The sequence below is a fragment of the Linepithema humile genome, chromosome 7 (assembly GCF_040581485.1).
Source record: "Linepithema humile isolate Giens D197 chromosome 7, Lhum_UNIL_v1.0, whole genome shotgun sequence".
In the NCBI taxonomy this organism is placed as follows: domain Eukaryota; kingdom Metazoa; phylum Arthropoda; class Insecta; order Hymenoptera; family Formicidae; genus Linepithema; species Linepithema humile.
Genome location: NC_090134.1, coordinates 1,915,083 through 1,928,509, shown reverse-complemented (window position 1 = coordinate 1,928,509; position 13,427 = coordinate 1,915,083). Strand labels below are relative to the sequence as shown.

The window sequence follows — 13,427 nt, the reverse complement described above, 5'->3', positions numbered from 1 at the left end:
TAAGTTATTGCCTTAAGATTTTTTCTGAAATCAAAAGATTTGCCAGTCTCGCGCCAAGTAGATGCATGTTAACACTTCAAAACCTTTTTAAAATTAACGTAATATTCTATTAATGTTCTAAGAATATGAATTTTCAATATATTATTCGGTGTAGCAGCGCCAAGTCTTTTTGCATTCAATATTTTTTTATTTGGATTAAATTTTTCCTTTTAAATACATATATTTAGTATTCATTTAAAATTTGTTAATAAAATAGTAAAGTTTGTTTATTGAAAAAAATATACAGATTATTATTCATGTTTAGCATTAATTAACATATTTTAGGTTCAAATGATTTGTATAATTTTTGCATTTATTTGTATTAACACATATTTGAGGTTTAACTTGTTAATACAAGCGCATACTTGGCGCGGCTTTCGTACAGAAACGAAGTTTCTATTTTGGAAAACAAAATAATTTTCTTTTGTATATACTGTAATTTAGCTTATATTTTGTATTTTATTTTAAGGTTCTATTATGCAGAAATTTTTTAATATACAATGCAATATTTTAACGAAATCTTTTATAAAAGTGAATTTTACCGTGATAGTTCTTTAGAATATATATTACTTGCCATTCTTGTGCTTTTATAGAAAAATAAACTTGCATTGATTAATTATCAATTAATTCTTATAATTATTTTATTTCACAAAATCATGCGCCACGTGTTTCGTCACATGAAATATGCAACTACACGATTTGTATTCGCAAGACCACTAGATCGACGGTGGATTTACAACGACATTTACAGCACACGTAACACGCAAAATTCTGCGGACGGTAAAGTAAAAGTGTATGCGACTTCGTTAAGTGTCGCATCCGTCTTTTTTTTATGTCGTTTAAGAGCTTAAAAAGAGCGCGCGAGTGCTCTCGTCCGCAATTCTGTCACGGAGAGCGAGGCCGTCTCGCGAGGTGTCTGAAACGAACCGAGAACCCAACCCTTCCTGCACGGGAAACGGAATGGCAACGAAACGTGTTTCCAGCGGCCGCTCGTAAAAGTCTTTAACCTGTTTCGAGACGTGACCACTCTCTCTAAACGTATACCGCCGCTACATACGTTTCTCGCAACGGCGGCCAAAGTTCCCCGGACGTTCGAGTTTCACGACACGGCCGCACCGCCCTCAAGAATTCCCGAATAGATGCGGCCTATAAAGGAGTTTCCCTCAAAGAAAAATTCGTGTAGCACTCGAGTCGAACCATCACTTCGGTCCAAGAAAGGTTTTTTTCAGCAGAGACTCACGTCGTCGTGTACGATAGATCGGGAAGAAAATAAACGGTTGTAAAAAAAAAAAAGCGGACGTAATGTTTATATCAGCTTCATGAATACGCTTTTATTGCGGAAATTGTTGCGTCATTAAGCTCGGAAAATACCGCGCATTTCTCAGAATAATTTCAAGAAAATAAAATTTATATGGCACCACAACGTAATCGAATACTGCGGCTAACGACGTACCTTATCACCTTTGGAGCGCGTTTTTGCTCGTAATTAAAATTCGTCAACGTCGTATTATCGTGTGCTACACCCGCAACGCCACCGCGTCATTATCCGCTTAATGGACAATTAAGGCGACATCGAGGGGCAAAGAAACTCAGTTCTGCAGCCTCACAAACTGCAGCTTGCAGCGCATTAAAAAAAAGGAAGGAAAGAGATAGGTTATCTCGTCACGCTATTGCAGTCGCCGTCTGTCGACACGAGCTTGCGACCTGCTAGGGCCGGAGCTTTTCACTCGTCGAGGCTCAACGTATGTCCGCTGCCCGTCGTAAACTTTAGAGGATGCTGCACACGTACGCGGGATGAATTTCTATCTCGCCTGTAACGCCGGCGAGCCGGAGGACCATGAGACGTATTAACGAGAAAACGAGATTAACGTTTCGCGCAAATTGGATGTTCAGGAAAAATGGCAATCGCCCAGCCACGAATTAAAATGCACGATCGCTAACGAAATCACGAGATTAAAACGGGAGTTCGATCGCGGCCGCAGAAGATATTCGGCCAATTATTTCGGAATGTAAATCCATAGAAGATACGACGAGCGCGGTATAATCCATGTAAGTGCGAAAATACACGTAATAGAAGTCACAGGTGAATAAATAAACTAATTGCAATTTTAATAAGAACCACTGGTCCGCATTTCTTTTCATTTTATAAAAAATCAAGTCACTGTTTTAAAATATAATATTTTAATGTATTAATCATCGTTAATAACGAAGAAAACAACTTATCAAAACGCAATCAAAATAAGTTGCAGGATAAAAATAATCCTCTGTGTGTGAAAAAGTCGCGAGGGGATGGAAATTGCTATCGCGTTTTCTGTGCTCGCTGAGGCTTTTTTCCTTCCGCTCTCTTGTCTCCGAGCCTTATGATGTCATGCCGTGTGTGTTACTTCAGCTTCTCTTAGTCCGTGAAATTCTGCGAAGTGTATGCATGCTTACAAAATAGGGACAAGTTGTGTACTCGGGCCTTCTCACGCAACAATCTTCTCGTTGACGCTCGTTTTCGAAAGATAAATATATCAGATTCAAATTAGATATCGTACATACAAATTATTACATGTTATATAATTCAAGTCGTTTAAAACGATAGTGACATCGTTTAAAGGTATGGAATTATATCTCGTAGAATTTTCAATGTACAGCGGGATGGGTTCGAATTATAAATTCTTAATCCACTATCTTTCTTTTTAAGCGCAAACGTTCTGACTACATCCGTCTGATTTACATTTCACGTTGAGAAATCAAGAAAAATTGAATTACTTCGATTTAAAAAGATGCTTTCCTTCCTCTCTATTTCCGCGACGTTTTCTTGATTTTCTGGAATTTATTCTTAAGTGGTAGATGATACGGATTTCGCTTCAAGATGGAAATCATTATTTATTGCCGAGACGATTCGTCACGCACAAAAAGCGAGTGTATTATAATATCGTTGGTTAGAATAAAAAGTGGGTCGTCGAGTTTCGACGGAGACGGCGGACCATATTCAGATAAACGAGTGCGTTGCACGCGATACCGCCGAGCGCGAATCGATAGCGCAGTCCTACGAACAGCCACGCACTCCATGCATCCGTGCATTTGCATAATGGAAATTTCATTTTGATCTAAATACGCGCGTGTCGCGTAACGGCGCGACTGGGGACGTCGGGAACACGAGAATGCTTGAGAAGTTTCATTATATTTGACAAGCGAAAAATATCAAACTGCTTAAGACACTCAATGACGAAACATTTTTTTAAGTTATTTCACAAATTAATCGCGTACGTGAGATGGTTTCCGAATCGCGCTGAAAATTTCAAACTCGCAGCGAGGCCAATCGTTCTTCTTTTGCGCTTTTTCGTCGCGGAGACAAAAAGTCATCGTTGACTAATCGATGAAGTGAGGGAGAATCGTTAATTTGCGTCGCGCAAATAGAAAAAGTCATCATAGAAAGCTCGGGGAAACGAACGCGGCGAAATAATTAGGGTCGAGTACACCGCTCGCGCACAAAAGCACAAAACCGAAGCGACCGATCTTCCTTTTTTTTTCCCCCCCCTCCTTCCTTCCTTCCGTCATGTGATCACTGCTTCCACCGGCAATGGGCAACGACTGCTACTAGTACCGTGGGATCTAACTTTAATTGAATTTAAATTGAATTTAAAATATTAATATCGTCGCCAGTTATTACGTTTGCCCGCCTGCAGCGTTATCGTGCTCGCGGCATCCCGCCCTTTATAGTTATTTCCACTTCCTCTCGCCCCCGCCACGCGTGCCTGACTCTCTCTCTCTCTCTCTCTCTCTCTCCATGTGCGCGCGGCCACGTATTCTTTTTTCGCAACCCTTTTAACGACGCGTCATTCAGTTGGCGAATTAATTAGCCAAAAATTGAAAAGTCGCGTTAATCATATGAACGCCTGCGGAGAAAGAGTTTCTCTTCCACATTCATTTTCCCATTTTCTCTTCCACTTAATTAAATTATGTACGAGAGATCGCGAGTGGTGTCTCTGAAAGCGTTTCTGCGGACTCTCGCGAATATTTTTCTCGCGCAAGAGACGAGATACGAGATGAAAGACAAATAGGGGACTTGGCGGAGATTCCAGTTGCAGATACTGGACGATACGTTCGGATACTGGAAACGTTGAATGCCATACGTTTTCCATCTCATCATTATGTATCTTGAACAATGAGTTGTAAAAATATTATAACGATAAACGAAGATTGCGAATCGAACATTTAATAATACTGGATTGTAACTAGATATTGAATGTGTTTTTCTTTTTTAATTGTCTGGTTGTACGCGCTACCTGCGCTTTAAGCATACCGACACGAAGCTAACACGTAGACAAAAGTAACAATCGAATACGAGAAATGCAGGCGTGATGCATTTACTGTCTATCGAGGACAACGTCCGCCGAGAATTAAAAGGAGATCCGAGCGGGCGCGCGTCACTGAAATTCTAGGAGGTTCTGGTATAACAAACGCCAACGCTAGTATTTGGATATCCTATAGCCAAGGCCGTTGCTTTTGTAGATCGAACACCGGCGTGAAAGTCGGAGGCCGCCCTAAGGGTGGAGACCGTACAAACACAGCAGTGACGGCGAATGAAAAGCTCGCTGACAGCGGAGGATTAAACAAAGCGCGGCAGAAATACATTTCTAATGCCGGGAATAGTTGATCGATAGTTGTCGTTTTTCTTTTTCCTTAAGAGCCGCGCCCTACATCGGATATCCGGCGTAGAGAGGCGCGGCTCCTACGCGCGCGCTTCGTCTGTTAATTAAAACGGAGAAAAACAGGAAAATCAAACTCGCACCCACGCATGTCCGATTGACTGATGTTTGCGCGAAATTGAAGCCCGCGGTAAATTTTCTGTGAAAAAAACGGCCTAATAATGGCGGAGCGGCAGCGTGGGAAAGAACTGCCGGTGATGGAAACTCGCGCTGCTCGATGTTAACCATTAAATGAATTAGATTGTTTTCCAGCGAGCCGTGTACATCCTCGGAGGTATGCGCTATATTTATATATTAGAGGCAACAAAAATATTTTCATCAGTATATTTTTTTAAATCAATGGAAAATATGCATTATATCGAATAAAATTACTCGACAGATTTGTTTGCAGCAAACAATTCTTAAATCGTGTTTGACTTCCCGCTGATGACAGACGTCCTTCTTTCTTGTCACGTTCGAGCCCCGAAAAAAATCCTCATCGCCGAGGAAAATCGCGCGTGAAACGACGCGCAGAAAATTCGCTAGCGAAAACAAAGGGGAGGGGGGGGGGCGACGTGGGAGTTTGCAGGATCGGACAAAGAGCCCGCTCTGGTAACCAACTTAACCGGAAACTTGGAATCAAAGCAAACACGGCGAAAGTGCCCGCGGGGGTCAGCCCGGGCCGGGCCGGAGGTTCATCGTGAAACTCGATTTACTACCGCGGCGTAATGCACGCGCGCTCCTCCTCGTCGTTGTCGTCATGTAGTCTCCGTCGTCGCTGCGGCGCGCCGTCTGTTTGCGTGTAATTGGGAAGCTTAAGCTCGGGCGTACGATAATAACGTGAGTTTCCCCACCTGATCGAGTTACTTCGGGATTGTCTTGGCTGCCGCGGGCGGACAAGGACGGTTGAATCGCGATTCCTGAACGGCTAGGGCCGACGGTGAGTTAGGAAATTGCATTTCACGATGCGCGGAACGTTCCCGCGATTTGCTGTAATTCCAACTGGGAAAACCCTTCTCAGCTGTGGCTAATGATCATAACTGTTGTCCATAATTTCCTGATTATTATGATTTTAATCCCCGCTCATTATGATGGCGAACCGTACTGCCCAACGTTATCGCTCTCCGGTCTAATTAGATCTCACTTATGGATCATCGGATTATTGCAGCGCGAATAAAATAAAATTATTGCTCCGCGTGCAAACTTGTTTCCTTCAAGATAATTCACCGAGACACTTCGACACAAGCGTCGTGCAAATGACCCGTCGATCGATGAAACGAGTTTCGACGTGCAATAATCCGGTAAACAAGAAATGACGGGCGTGTGTGCGTATGACAGAACGATTCTGTCGCGACAAACGAAAATCACTGGGTTTAATGAGGCGATCGCACGGCTGATAAAGCCGCGCTTGTTCTCTTTCGTATTTCGGAAAATCGGGTCACCGTGGACTACTGGCTTTCGGCGGAATCGCCGTGGCTTTATCGACGCAACCCCGAACGAGATTATGCGAGTGCGTTTAATGCTAGCGTGCGTCACGTTTACCCCCTTCCCGTCCCACACATACGTAGGCTCTGCCTCTAATACGACGGCGCACAACAGGTATGATAATGCGAATCGAGCCGGGCCACGCGCCGCTGTTTATACCGGGAGGGGATTAAAGTAATGCATCGATGCACCAGTCCGCCGCATTGAGCCAGATGAAGAGATTTACCCCTTGTGCAAATTATATATGCATTAGCGGTGCTTACGCACCGCGCAGGATCTCCGTATGCGGGGAATTCTACGTGTGTGCGCAGCAGCATTCGAAATGTCGGAGGAACGCGATATGAAACGTGTTTGGCAGTCGAGCCTCGGAAAGGTTTCATTATTTCTTATCCAACGTGATAATGTTTTCGTAAATAAATTTGCGACACAGAAAAATGCGTAAAAAGTGTAAAAATTGACGCCGTTGAACGCGAAAACATTGGTGCAATTTTTTGCAGTGTGAGATCAAAGTAGGTAATCCGATTCTTTTCGAGATTGTTCGCGGAACAAGGATATTTTCAGAGAATTAATCCGCAAGATTTGCGTAATGTAATACCGCTGACATGCCTTTGAAGGAATTCTGTGTCCGTTATAGCGCAGTTCATTTAATGGATTCCAAATAGGACGCTTCGTCTATTGCATATGTCACGCAAAGCGCATGCTGCAATTAACCGCGCTGATTAGGCAATGCGCTTTGAAGCGACATGCACACGGTGAAAGGTTTATTCCATATATCGTTGATTTTATACTCAAAGAATTCAAATTCCTCGAAATATAGTTGAAATAGCGATGACGCTAATATGATAAGATTGCGATAGAAATATAATTGGGAAAATAAATTGCGTTAAAATCAATTGAATTATTATCTCAAATTGAGAAAAATATTAAGAATTTTGTATTTGCACGATTTAAATAGCGATGAACGAATCAACTTTTGGTTAAAACGATGCAATAACTTGAAGAAAGACATCAAGAGATTCAAGTAAAAAGTACCATCACATCAGAAGAATAGCCAAGAGTGATTAGGAAATAGCGTGAATAAAAAATAAATCGTGAGAGATTTCGAAACCAAAGCGCGCCATCAAACGCACTCGGGAGGATTTACAAGTTATTCAAATATTTCCCGTGCAGTAAGCTATGATGAATACTCGGTGTTCCAATTTAATCCCATTCGAAGCTTGTGCGCCCTCAAATCATATCCTCGCCCCGTTTAGTGCTCGATCCCCCTCCCTCGCCCCCATTTCAGAGATGATTCGCCATTAATTCGCTTAATCGTATCGGAAAAATTTCATTGAAAACTCGAAGAACGACCGGTATAAAAAAACAATGCAGAGTAACATGTGATAAAACGGATTTTGAAGTACTGATGATAAATTTAAACAAATAAAAGAAATTTAAAAATAATAATTTAATCTCATATTATTTAAATATAATTATTTACCAGTAAAATTGATAAAATATTTTATGAATTTAACTTGATACCTGTTTGTTAAATGTATTTAAACTGAACAAAGCTGTTGTTTTTGTATAATATAAATCTACTCTTTTATTCATATCATGAAACATTAAATTTAAATATATTATTTTAAAATATAACTGATTCTTAAAATATAAAGCGTAATTTTGAGTTTCCAACACATTTTAAACGCGGAGCAAGCATGCAAAGTTACAGCATGTCACCGTGGGCTATCTACATTGTTCAAAGTCGAGAACAACGCAATGTGGAGCTGTTGGCCTATTTTTGCAATCCGCGCTTACATAGCTGAGAATAACCATTGCTACCGGAAGTTATGAGAATTTATAGAGACATCGTGACAGTGCATAGAATGTTTGTAGTTCACCTTTCGTTATTGTATGAAATTCTATTTCGTGTGATAGGAATAGTATTAAACAGAATGTTACAAAAAATCTATTTAACAAAAACACAAAACATCTGCAAATTCATTAAAAAAATAGGCATTAAAATCATATAAATACGATATAATATTGTATTATTTATCGGCAATGTATGCTATATTTTTGTTTTGTTAACTCTCTACCTCGACCCTCCAGCATTTTGATTTCATTAACTATTCCGTTATTTATACGAGGAGCTCTGTCTATAAACACAACATTTTGCATTTTCACGAGATAACCTCATTTTATTGTTATGCTATTATGTTACTGCATGTTGTGCATTTTATGTATGTTGCATGTTAGATGTATAGGCGTATAAATAATAAACTGATTCCAGAGAAAACTACATTCCGAAAAAGAAATACATTTTTTTAACGACATGGTGCAAAAAAAAATATGCAGGGATTAAATATATAAGCACCGTTAATTAATTATGTCGCAATTTCCATAAAAATATCAAGGTAAAAACGTAAAGAGATAACACGTAACAGATAACAGGTATAGATCATCCGAATGTATCTGTAGGACCACTTACACTGCCTGTTGCGATTGTATCGCATGCGGGCGCAAAGTCACGGTGCGGCGAGAGATGTACAAGTGTTGTTATTTGAACACGCGTTCGTTGGCGACATACATCGCAAAACACCCACAGAGCTTTATGAAGCGACGTTAACCTTCTGGTGAGTATTGTCGCACGTGCGAGCACGGAATTAATGTCGTCAAAGCAAATTGATATTTCGATCACGCAGGCTGGAACGATCTGCTCGCGCACCCGCGTAAACGTAATTTCGTTTGTGCGTAATTGAGCATACGTACACCGAGAGAGATCACATGCGTCGATTAGTATCGTTCGTAAAACTCGATCATAACCGTAGCCGGAAAATTGCTCCGAATTTGCCGTTTCGTCAGCTTTGATTAGCAATAACAGTGAAGTATCGAAACAAATCAGGAGCTATTAAAACACGATGTCGAAAAAGTGTGATTTATCTCCTTCGAATACTGTCTTTTTATATGTATAAAAAGAGCTGAATAAAAATATACTCATATTTAATTGTATATAAAAATATACAGTCAATCAATAATGCACAGTACGTTATATTGTCGTATAATCAAATTTACATGATTTTAATATAATTACTTTTAGTGAATTTAAAGATAATTTTTTGTTAAATAGATTTTCTAGAACATTCTGTCTCGTATTATTTTTGTACAAAGATAAAAGTAGATTTACGATCTTAAATAATAATACGAATACGACGAAAGACCGCGAGATCCATTGAAAATATATCGCGCAGGGGAAAGATCGTTTTTCAACTCTTTACAATCGAGGTAAGAGAATCCGTAAGTGCGTTTATGCGCTGCATTTACAGCGGATTACACGAAAACGAGACGAGTCGGTCGATGGGGAAACGTTGTTCGATAAACCGAGACTGGAACTCGATAAACCGGCTCTCGTCGTACGAAATAATAGCGCCGCGATGCGTGTAGCGTCACGAACGAGCGTCAAGAGAAAGGGCGAGCTGCTGTGGGGTGGAGGTTGGTCAGACCCGACGAGGACGACGATATCGAGGGGTTGTGTTTCCATCGGACTAGAGAGCACGGCCGCCTTTGTCGTGACGCGGAACGGAGCGAAACGCGGGTAATACCGGATAATAATGCTTAAACGGACGATCGCCGACTCGATTCGACCGCGTATCGGCGATTCGATTGTCTCTGCTATTGCACAGCCGGTCATGCGCGTCGCAGCAGCGCGAACCCACTTCTCGAGTGCGCCGCAGCAACGCTCTCATCTCCGCTTCGTCCGACGAGTGGCGCAGTATTTCGACTCGCAAGAATACGTGTAAATGACGTCGTTACGCAACAATAGCACCGCACGCTAAAAGATTCGCGTGCGTCCCGAGTAATCGGTAAATGGAATGTTCCCTCGCGTCCTTTATTTCGCGATTAATTTTTTTACTCGCGTTTGCGCCGTTCGAATAATAACTCACGAACAATCCTACGCGCGTCCTTTCGCACGCTGCTCGCAATCGCACAGTAGTTGCGAAAATAGCTTGTAATTGAATGGACACTTACTTGATTCTTTCCTTTGAGGACGAGGACATTGGTGACGCGGCCGAAGGGCAGACCCAGATGGATGATCTCCGCCTCAGACACCTCGTTAGGTATGTTCCTGATATGAATGACTCGGGAAGGTTTGCCGCTGTGACTCTTGTCGAGCTTAACCTGAAACAAAAAGAATGAATCCCCCGTGAGTCGTCACGTAAAATGAGCTGAGAACTTAATGTCTAGCTTGTCGTAAATGTATAACCCCAGGAGAGAAAAAGAATATAAATGATCACGTAAATAAAAGGAAAATGCTAGGATCGCATAATATTTAAGGAGATAATCTTGTCGTCTTTGTCGTCTATTCATACAATGCGGTTTAGTGCGTCCAAGTACAATTAACGTTTTCATTCAGATTTATTATAAGTTATCTTCTTTCATTATTTTTACCTGTATCTGTGTACACTGATAGTCTGAATAAAGTTCATGGTAATTATTTTCCCAGACGGAAACAGGAGTTGCCATTAGAAATCGGATACTTTTTCTCAAATTTATCTAAATCTTGACAAAAGTTTGACAAGTTTTTATTTCCACGACAATTCGTCAACGACTGATGAAAATCGTTCAACTGAATCAATATAAATACGAAAATAAGGATAGAGCGATCGGATCGGTCATCGCACCAAAACAAACTGGAATGTAAACTCGGCATGGCCCAACTATGTACACACTATGTACTCGAAACTTGTACGTGTAAAATTAAGGAGTTAGCATCAACCGATTATTTCACGAAGCCTTCGAGGCGTTGTCACGCTCCTTCGATACAGACGCGAGAGTTAGCCCAAATAGAACATTTGAGTAAAAAAAAAAGACAGACATGGTCAGCCAGTCTGGCGCGGAACTTCCGGTTGTTTTCCGTTTGCTGCGCACGAAAGGAGAGGAAATTTATTGAATTTCCAACTGAGTTCGCACTACTTACATTATTCCATATGTAAGTAGTGCGTAAGTAATGTAGTGTAGTTGAGAGTCGAAGAACACATCGAGCGTGTATCTTCCTCCGCGTACGCCCACGCGTGTGTATGTACACTTAAGTCGAAACTCGTGCCGCCGGGAGCGGAGTTTTCAATCACGGCTCTATCTGGTCGAACTCTCAGTCGGGAGCTCGGCGCTTCCTCCCGCTTCGAGAAGAACCCCCGAAACTCACCCCCTTTCGGCTTTGCCGTCGGTTTTCCCTGTCTTTTTTTTTTCTTTACCTCTTCTCCCAGTCGTTTCCGAGGCTCTCTTAGGAACGTCGCTGAGGTTTAGTGGGGCTTAACTGATCGGAAAACGCGCTTCTTACTGGGTTAAGGAAGATGGATATTTCAGAGGCGCCCCATCCTTAATCCCCGCTCCTCCTTCGTGTCTCGGAACGAAGTTCGAACGAACGACAGATATTTTTATTTGTGTCAATCGATACAAAGCGAAGAGGGGGAAGGACGAGAGGCGGATAATTAAAAATGCTACGAAGATTATGATTTATTAGCGGATAATTGATTTGATTAGTTAACTAATTAATCGCGTAAACGAGTTTATAAAATAGCGGAAGCTATAAACATCTCAGCATAAAAAAACGTATATAAGATAAATAATGGCTTTAAAATTGTGTCATATTGTCTGTAAATTTAAGAAAAAATACGCGCAATACGTATATTTGTATATAAAGAATATTCAGTGTCGTAAAAACAATGACTCTTCTAAAATACATTAATTTGATAAACCATTTAAATTTGTTGTGTCATGCGGAATAAATTTGCCTAAATACATAACGGAAAAATCAAAAGCAAAAGTTAAACGGTTTATCTTTTCTTCCATAAACACCGGAGATGGCTGGCATTAACTCAAGTACAAGAGGGAGTCTAGCGAGTGTCCGGCAGTCCTTGACTATCCGCAAATGAATTAAAAATCAACCTTCGCCGACGTCCCTTTTATGTTCTCTTCAATTTTCCCGGCGTCCTTTTCGTGACGCGACGCGACTACGCCGTCACTTTAATCTCGCTTGTACGAACCACTACAACGGCGACGACAACAACAATGAAATCGGATTATAAACGAGTTGGCGTGTCGTATCGCGGCGGCGATATGCCGACGTCGTAATAAGGCGAATTCCATGACAAGGGTGACCGGCGATAGCTCCTCATGGAAAGCATTTCTAGCTCAACAGGTCAAAGTTGCGATAAAGTTGCATGATTCGCCCCTTCTAAATTACTCAAAGATCTTTGAGAACATAAAAAAGTAAAAAAGTTCGAAAGAAATTATGAAATCTCTGTCGATGTTGTTTTACAAATTGATTGTTAGCAATTAATATTTTATAAATTTTGTTTATAAAAAATTATCCATAAGACCTAGGATTATCAATCAAATATCATCTTAGCGCGTTAAAAAATAACCCTATCTTGTTGCCGCTCGTGATCTTATGCAAAGCGGTAATCCCTTAATTTCCTCGATCAATCTTAAGATCTTTATTAATCAGGAAACGAAAAAGGAGGCTATCAGCAAGGCTGTAAATATTTTTCACTTCTGTTATAATTATGGTTGTAGCACGAAAATTACAGTAGATGTAATAGAAAATGTGTACAGCAAGCGAGGGCTTAATATTGGCGCTAACTAAACGTCAAAGGAATTGACGCTGAACGACCGAGGAGGAGGCATTTCAGCAACGCGAAGGATTCCACGAGCGTTCCGGAGGTACGACACGAGTGGATGTCGATCTTGGAAGAAGGGCCTTAATTGCTCGGTGTTTCTTCGCGAACCACGCCGTGAGACGTGGCCGTTGCGCAAACAAGGTTCGCTTCAAGTGCCGTTCATTCACCGTCGAGAATGGCCTCGAGAACCATCACCCCATCACCCCCGCCCTTCCACCTTCGAGTCTGGACAATGTGTTTTCAGATTTTTCACTTTGGTCGTGTACAGAGTAGGGCGCCAACGCGGCGTTCACTTTTGTTTCTCATCTCCTTCCAACCCCCTTCTTATCCGTTTGCTGCATTCGCGAATATTACTTCGAAGTAAAACTTTAATCGCTAGATACTTAATACAATTTATTTGAAAGTATCGGCATTTCACACCGATAACATTTTATTTTCCCAATTTTTCACCGTATGCTATGACTGGCGAGACGAGGTTTAAAGCGATGTTCTTCAACCCTGGGCAGGCCTCGATCGCTCTTCTTCATCGGAGCCGATAATTGGACATAATAGAGGCAATTCGCGGAAA

At 41.3% G+C, this 13,427-nt stretch overlaps 1 protein-coding gene across 18 annotated transcripts in view; it reads right to left on the bottom strand.

Annotated features, from left to right (window-relative positions):
* The window catches only part of heph (polypyrimidine tract-binding protein 1 heph), a 365,110-nt gene that overhangs the window by 80,093 nt on the left and 271,590 nt on the right, over nt 1-13,427 (bottom strand). For 17 of the 18 annotated variants that reach the window (XM_067358872.1, XM_067358873.1, XM_012377733.2 and 14 more), the window contains one exon: nt 10,209-10,358. In XM_067358872.1, coding sequence (XP_067214973.1) covers nt 10,209-10,358 — 150 coding nt within the window. Of the gene's footprint in view, nt 1-10,208; nt 10,359-10,628; nt 10,796-13,427 lie in introns of those variants that run through there. The other variant, XM_067358879.1, reaches the window with a different exon arrangement.